Genomic DNA, 8,462 nt, shown 5'->3' on the forward strand with positions numbered 1-8,462 from the left:
TAAGACACAAAGGCCAGCCCTTAACCAGTACTATGCTCGTAGCTGCGCTATAACAGCGAGAGAGCACAGGTGGCTGTGCGGCATTAGCTAAACCTGGATGTTTTCATCCTCCGTCGTGCTGCTTCTTATCAATCAAACGTGCAGGCTCGAGCCACGCGACCTCTCCTTTGTTATTGTAATCGGCGCGAGGCTTTGCTGCGTCACAGTGAGCCGGTTTATACGATCTCGCAAATAAAGCAGCTTACAATACAGATGTAGTTCAGCCTGGTAATAAGGTGCTTTAATGTGTGACGATTAATTAACTCAGAATAACAGGGAAAATGTACATATGCTCTTCGCAATCCACTGGACTGCTTTGTAAGCAACAGGTCTACCATGAAAGCAATAGTCGTTATAATACATTCCCACAAGCCACTTTGACTCTCGTCATCTCACTTTCAGCTTCCCTAACCATATGGCCAGTTGTCTGTCATTCACTTGTGGCTTGCTTCCAGTCTAATTTACAAGAAGACTGCACCGCACATAGGAGCAAAGCAGTGAAGACATGCAGTTAAACCTAGAGAAGGAGAAAAAAAAACACGCCATTTGGTTGGGAGAGCAGATGGTTGCCTGTGGGGGGGGGGGAGTGAGCGCGTCTAAAGGCGTGTCGTGGCCTTCAGAGAGAATGAGAGAATCCCCAAAGGGCTCCCTCTTGTATTCAAAATCAATGAAAATTAAAGCCCAAAGAAAAGATGAATAGTCGGACCTCGAGTCCTAGGCTTTGTTCATCGCAGCTACTGGTGGGCAGGAGTTAAAGTACAACAGCCCCCTATAGAAACACTTAAGTTAAACAGTCTCTCTATAGTCCAGCTCCAGAAAGGAGGGTAGTGGACGGGAAGAAGGGGAGCTTTCTGCTTGATTTCACCAAGACAGAATCGCGTGGCATAAATTATGCTCGGAAAGAATAAGCGAAGTGGGCATAAATCCAAGAGGTCTCACTTTGCCTTTCACTTACGCTTTGCTGCCATAATTGCAAAATGTGTGCCACGTCCGGATAAAGAATTGTTTACTGGAATGTGAATCGAAAAATGACAGGGCTGTTTTAACTGGTCACCTAAATGGTGAATAAAAAGTATCACCACTTTTAAAAGAATTATTAAGTACTAGTCTTGGGTCCAATGCTCCAATTGAACACATGTGGTCCACAGTTTTAAAAGGGGTGTTTGGGCAGCATGTTGCTCTAAAACAAGTTGTATTTTATCAAGTGTAACCCACATTACATACTACAACTCTTATACTGACACTGTCACCCTTTATTACATAATAGAAGGGCGGCACGGTGGCTAAGTGGGTAGCACTGTCGCCTCACAGCAAGAAGGTCCTGGGTTCGATTCCCAGGTGGGGCGGTCCGGGTCCTTTCTGTGTGGAGTTTGCATGTTGTCCGCGTGGGTTTCCTCCGGGTGCTCCGGTTTCCGGAATTGGAGACACTAAATTGTCCAAGACTGTGTTTAATATAACCTTGTGAACTGATGAATCTTGTGTAATGAGTGACTACCGTTTCTGTCATGAATATAACCAAAGTGTAAAAAATGACGTTAAAATCCTAATTAACAAACAAACCAACAAAAGGGGTGGTTCAAAGTGCAGAAAGGAGTTTCTTAAAATATGCTTTAAGTACAAAGTTCATCACACATTTGTCTGGTATGGTAAACTGGCAAAGGTATACCCTCTCTCCTCCTAAAACTTTCAATTCATTGACCAATAAACAGCAGTTAAGAGGTGATGCTATGCGTTCATAATGGAAGATCAACTAAAAAGAATTTAATTAACCATTTCATTAAGACCACCCTAATACACGAACACACTAACACAAACATGAACGTAATCTGTACTTAAGCCTACTGGTAAGTGAATTTACGTATCACAACAGAATGATCATTTTCCTTTACACAAATCTAAACATGTAAAAAGCATTCCTGAGTAGGCAAGTGGGCAGTTAAGTTTTAGACTCTTTTCACAGGTCTTCAGAGATCTTCTCTCTCTCTCTCTCTCTCTCTCTCTCTCTCTCTCTCTCTCTCTCTCGCTCACTCGCTCTCCACATTGTAAAGAGAGCAGGTGCTGGGCGCATTACCATACAGCTGAGAGCACAAAGAGAAAACTTATTCTTCCCTCATACAATAACAAAGTGCTTTAATGACAGCCACGCGAACGACGCACACCCGTTCACTTTTTACTGCACAGCTTACACATGTTAGAAAGAAAATATTAACTTTTAAAACTTTTCACTGCATAGCTTAGACATGTTAGAAAGAAAATGATAACTTTTTAACCCTTTTTTACTGCACGGCTTAGATATGTTGGAAAGAAAACGTTACGTTTCAACAAACCTACATGAGTATACATTTACATTTACATTTTCGGCATTCAGCAGACGCTCTTATCCAGAGCGACTTACAGAAGTGCTTCCATAGCAAACATTTCATTACTCTAGTCTAAGTAATTAACAGTCTCCAAGAACACAAATCTGCTAAAACCTGTTAGAACCAAAGTGTGTTTTTTTTTAAATGAAAAAGAAATGAATAAGAGTGTTAGTAAGTAATTAGACCACATCTATAAACTATTGACTATAAGAAATATTATTCTGCACACAGATAAAAATTAAAACAAAATAAATAAATAATTGATAAATTGTCTTTAGTATTTGTTTTGGTGTTTTTAACATGCCTACGTTTCCGAGGACAATGTATTATTTATGTTATAAACAACATTTGCAAGACTTCTAGAATAGGTGAAGTTATACAATATTTTTAAATACTTTTATAAATACTTATAAATGGCACTGCTAATTATGTAATATATTTGATTTTTTACTACCTCAATACTGTAAATGTCACCTTTTTAATTGTTATTATTTGCACTGTTTATATTAATATTTTATTCTATTTTATATTTTTGCACCTATTGCACCTGTTTTGTATAGATTTGTTCTTATTGTTATTGTTAGTTGAGTTGAGCGTAATATATTTAATATATAATTATATAATTTTGTCATATCATGGCTATGACAAAGTAATATATTAAATATGTTAAAAAATCTACTGAGCCGTTACAATCATTCATTGTAGTTGTATATATGTATACACCACTACCACTTCCTAAATAGTACCCGAATGACTTTAAACTCTAAAGCACGATTGAAGTTTCTCTGAACAGACATTGAGTTATGCACACGCGATGTGTGATGTAATTTGAGGGTTTGTGCTCGGATGTGCAGGATTCTTGGGGTTGAATTTTTTTGCTATATGTAAATAAGTTTCCCCCACTTCTTTTAGCAATGGGGAAGGGTTGCACATTTTACAGCTCACTGACCATTTGGCGATCTTTGAGGGTGTGTGTGTGGGGAAGTGGGGAAGGGGGTGGATGGGGTGAAAAGTGTTCCTTTGTGACAATTTGAGCCAGATTGGGGAGTAGCTCTCATTTGCATCTCATTACCCTAGCAGACGCACTCTGTATATAACGAGCACTCGGTGGACTGGGACAGCAGATACACATTCATTCGTTCTCACTACATGGAATAAAGAGCTTTGCAGGGAAAACGCGTTGGATCAGTACAAACAACGTGAACGGGACCTGCTGTGTCTGTGGAAATCGCACTGAAAACTTGGAGTAATTGCTCTGGGACATTTTTTCTAAGACATTTGGGATTTAACTGCGTGTATTTTGTAAGAGAGGACATATATGGCTAACAGAAGAAGATAAACTTCATCATTTATAGATCATCAAGGCTTTTTGGTTGAAGAGTTCACAAACAACAGTTGGAGTTTACATGACTTTTTAAGCAATCCGTCCCGTGGAAGTGTAGCCTAACATCTCGGTGAGCTTTACCACCATGGGGCGACTTTTGATAGCTGCCATTCTTTTTGCCATGTTGAGCCAGGTAAGGAACATGTGCCTCTTGTTTTGTAATTAATTTCATACAATGGGTCAAATGTATTCATAAAATTCCAATCACTGATCGCATTTGTTATCCTTTTCAGATTTTGTGTTCTGGTATGTTTGAACTGAAGTTGCAAGAGTTCCTTAACAAGAAAGGAGTAACAGGCAACGGAAACTGCTGTAAAGGAGAATCAGCGTCGGGAATTCAACAGTGCGAATGCAAAACGTTTTTTAGGATTTGTCTCAAGCATTATCAGACTAATGTATCCCCGGATCCTCCGTGTACGTATGGAGGAGCTGTTACTCCTGTCGTCGGATCAAACTCCTTTCAAGTCCCTGACAGTGTATCAGACAGCACCTTCACCAATCCTATTCGTTTCCCGTTTGGATTTACATGGCCGGTGAGTAGCTGCAAATAATTATAAAGGAAATCAAACAATACATCTGTGTTTTTTCTGGTTTAGATGCAGTATACAGATCAATATATTGTAGCATGTTGCACACATCTATCCAGTGTTCTGTGTGTCGATCACTACCGTACAATGTATAAGTTCTGAGCATTGCAAAATCTAAAGGATACCATATTTTATGGTAAACATAACGTACTGGAGCTTTTAGAAAACATATGGTTTTAAGAGTAACTAGTCTATCCATGTGAAATAAATGTCTCATCTAAAGCACACTGACAAACTCAGGGTTGGAAACTCTATATCATATCTCTAGGGATGGTAGGCTGTATATTTGCCAGCACAGCGTGAAATTCCTAAAGCTTTCATTTAACACCAGTAAGGAAGTGTGAATCTAAGGAATCAGAGCAAGAGCCCTGTTGCTCTCACACCTCCGTTCATCCTCACCTTCCGTTAGCTATATGTTAAACAGTAGGGATCCTACAAATGTGGTAACACTTCTTTCCTTGGCTTATCTTGATGTTTTTTTCTGTCGCCTAACAGGGTACATTTTCTCTGATCATTGAGGCACTGCATACAGAATCCACTGAGGACTTATCAACAGGTGAGTGCAAGTGAAACAAGCGCATGTTAGATATAGCCTACCTTAGCGTTCTTATTACATGTATGAAGTACCAATCATACTTTTCATTGTAAGTGAATAGTGAAACTAATATGCTGCGTTTGTTTCATTTAAAGAAAACCCAGAGCGTCTGATCAGTCGCATGACAACTCAGAGACACCTGACTGTGGGAGAGGAATGGTCTCAGGATCTACAGGTGTCAGGAAGAACCGAGCTGAAGTACTCGTACAGATTTGTGTGTGATGAGCATTACTACGGAGAGGGCTGCTCGGTCTTCTGTCGCCCTCGAGACGACGCCTTCGGCCACTTTACATGCGGAGAGCGGGGAGAAATTATCTGTAACTCTGGATGGAAAGGCCAATACTGTACAGAACGTAAGTACCTTACAATATTTAAATATGAACACTTCTTTAAAGTACGACTTTTCGTAACGTAAACACCAAACTTTACCTCAGCTCGGAAATACCGTGTACCTAATTGATACAAAACATAGCCGCTAGCGAAATAATGGCACGCGTCCCGAACACTAAAGCTGACGCTTGATTGGCTGGTTGATTCAGTGCTCGAAGCTGATTGGCCTCACTTGTGCGGTATTGTTGTAAACGGGCAGCTGCTGAGTGAGAGGAGACAATACAGCAGCTGTCCTGCACTGGCAGCAAGTCCACCAGCTGTCTACCCTTATCTCTGGGACACTATGGGGAGGGGGTTGTATGAACAGAGTGAGAAAAAAGGGACTTCTGACCCACAGTTAGAAGAAAAGAAGGCTTTTGTTTATAAAGCTTTTGTATGGGCGCAACTGTGTTAAGCTTCACCTTTTCCCCAGGGTGATGGCACTGGCATTTTTATCTAGAAATATACAGATGGGGTTACTAGACCACAAAACAATCTTCACTGACACACAATATAAATAATATAACAATAAAACCTACGTTTTATTGCAATTTTCAATACTGTGGAGTTGAAACGTTGTGTGAATGAATCTTTTCATCTTTTCTTTCTCTTACATGTGTAATTCAGACAAGTTGCTAGATAAGCAGCACTGTTTTGATCTGTCTGTAATGAATATAAACCAAACATACATAGTTGTATAGTCATTCAGTGCATACATCATACTGCTTAACTTTACTTGATTTATAATTAATATATAAATGCTTTCCTTACAGCAATCTGTATGCCTGGGTGCGACGAGGAACACGGATTTTGTGACAAGCCAGGTGAATGCAAGTAAGTATGGCAAAATTTTAATTATTTGCTCAGATTTTTTTTTACCTTTACATACATTTAGATTTTTTGTCCTTAAACAGTATTTTAATATAGATTTTTTTGTGTTAATTTAGATGCAGAGTTGGCTTCAGTGGAAAGTACTGCGATGACTGTATCCGCTATCCAGGCTGCTTACACGGTACCTGTCAGCAGCCTTGGCAGTGCAACTGTCAAGAGGGCTGGGGTGGTCTCTTTTGCAACCAAGGTAAATATTATATTAAATTGTTTTAAAAAAAATCTCTGCAACATTCTGCAGCATAATATGTACTCAACAAAAAACTAAATAAATAAATGATTAACACTTTCTTTGCCTTTGTGTTTTAGATCTTAATTACTGCACACACCATAAGCCATGCCAGAATGGAGCCACTTGCACTAACACTGGCCAAGGCAGCTACACATGCACCTGCAGACCTGGTTTCACTGGGGCAAGCTGTGAAACTGAAGTTAATGAATGCTCTGAAAGCCCCTGCAGGAATGGAGGAAGCTGTTCTGTAAGTATTACTGTGCTCAGTAGTTTGTTGGTAGTTGTGATATAGAATCTCTTGACACCAAAAGCACAATTTCTCTAAACCTTATTTCTCCTTATTCTTGTAGGATCTCGAAAACACCTATACCTGTGCCTGTCCTCCTGGTTTTTATGGAAGAAACTGTGAGCTGAGTGCTATGACTTGTGCTGATGGCCCTTGTTTCAACGGTGGACGGTGTTTGGACAATCCTGAAGGAGGTTATTTTTGTCAGTGCCCCATAGGTTATGCTGGCTTAAACTGTGAAAAGAAGATTGATCACTGCAGTTCCAACCCCTGTTTAAATGGTAAATTGAAACTGTGAATTATTTCAATTTTAAACATCATTTATAAAAACAACTAGACTGGAGTTGGAATAAATGAATCTAATATCTATTATTAAAATTTTTTCCCAGGTGCCCAGTGTCTAGACCTTGTGGATTCCTATCTTTGCCAATGTCCAGAGGGTTTTACAGGAGCACACTGTGATGACAACATTAATGAATGTGCAAGCTTTCCATGTCAGAATGGTGGCACATGCCAGGATGGACTCAACGACTACAGGTGTACCTGTTCTCCAGGCTACACTGGCAAGAACTGCAGCGTGGCGGTCAACAAGTGTGCGCATAACCCATGTCACAACGGGGCTACTTGCCATGAAAGAGACAATCGCTATGTGTGTGCCTGCATTCCTGGATATGGTGGACGTAACTGCCAGTTCTTGCTCCCTGAACATACTCAAGGACAGCCTGTGATAGAAGGAGCTGATAAAATTTACTCTGATGATGAAGAGGAGAATGTATTTCCTTGGACAGCGGTCTGCGCAGGGATTATTCTAGTGCTTTTGCTCCTGCTTGGCTGTGCTGTTTTGATTGTGTTTATTCATATAAAACTGCAGCAGAGAAGACAACAAGCTGATAGTTACAATGAAAATGAGACCATGAACAACCTGACCAACAACCGCAGCCGTGAAAAGGACCTGACCGTCAGCATTATAGGCACCACTCAGGTCAAGAACACCAACAAGAAGGTGGACTATCAGAGTGACACAGCCGGTGTAGAAAAGAAAGGCTACAAGTCTCGCTATTCAGTGGATTATAATCTTGTTCATGAGTTGAAGCAGGAGGATCTGGGAAAAGAGGACTTGGAAAGTCAAGACGCAAAATGTGAGGCATTTGACTCTGACTCAGAAGAAAAGCACAGAAAACATTTAAAAAGGTAACTATTGTCAGATCTTAGAGAAGCTGGTTGTGTCAGACAAGACTATTTCAGTAAACTGGGCCTTTGAATTTATGGCTAATATATATATTTATTTTTAATTTCAGTGAGACTTCAGAGAAATGTCCAGAGTCTACATGCAAAGACTCAAAGTACCAGTCTGTCTTTGTGATGTCAGATGAAAAGGATGAATGTATTATTGCAACTGAGGTAAGTCTACCAGATATCTTTAAACATTTCACAACAGTGTGCAATTCTACTTGTAACAATCAGAAAATCTAACTTATCTTTTCTCATTTGCAGGTTTAATGCCACAGCAGAGCTGTAGCTCGTTTGTTCTACAGGAGGTTTTACTCCAGTTTATGCTGCTCAAACCAGAGGGAATGTTTCCTTCTTGTGACTGCTGCTGTGGGACTTGTGCTGCGTTCGACTCACCTCTGAAAATGGGAAGATGAAACTCAAACTACATCATTTCCAACCTACCCCATTTTACAATTTGGGAAAACATGTTTCTCCAAACAGCTTGTTTTT

At 40.0% G+C, this 8,462-nt stretch overlaps 1 protein-coding gene across 1 annotated transcript; it reads left to right on the forward strand.

The window, feature by feature from the left end:
• The first annotated feature begins 3,868 nt into the window (after nt 1-3,868).
• On the forward strand, nt 3,869-7,935 carry dld (deltaD). The gene is made up of 9 exons (XM_062995026.1): nt 3,869-3,916; nt 4,017-4,316; nt 4,866-4,926; nt 5,061-5,318; nt 6,108-6,168; nt 6,282-6,412; nt 6,532-6,701; nt 6,805-7,021; nt 7,130-7,935. Exons 1-9 carry the CDS (start codon nt 3,869-3,871, stop codon nt 7,933-7,935), a joined length of 2,052 nt encoding a protein of 683 aa, XP_062851096.1.
• Nucleotides 7,936-8,462: the final 527 nt, after the last annotated feature.

The sequence above is a fragment of the Trichomycterus rosablanca genome, chromosome 5 (assembly GCF_030014385.1).
Source record: "Trichomycterus rosablanca isolate fTriRos1 chromosome 5, fTriRos1.hap1, whole genome shotgun sequence".
In the NCBI taxonomy this organism is placed as follows: domain Eukaryota; kingdom Metazoa; phylum Chordata; class Actinopteri; order Siluriformes; family Trichomycteridae; genus Trichomycterus; species Trichomycterus rosablanca.

Excerpts from the sequence above, each read along its gene's own strand:
- dld (XM_062995026.1), top strand. The coding sequence starts at position 3,869 with ATGGGGCGACTTTTGATAGCTGCCATTCTTTTTGCCATGTTGAGCCAG. Across the intron at positions 3,917-4,016 it reads TTTTTGCCATGTTGAGCCAG|ATTTTGTGTTCTGGTATGTT; the intron begins GTAAGGAACATG and ends TATCCTTTTCAG. Across the intron at positions 4,317-4,865 it reads CGTTTGGATTTACATGGCCG|GGTACATTTTCTCTGATCAT; the intron begins GTGAGTAGCTGC and ends GTCGCCTAACAG.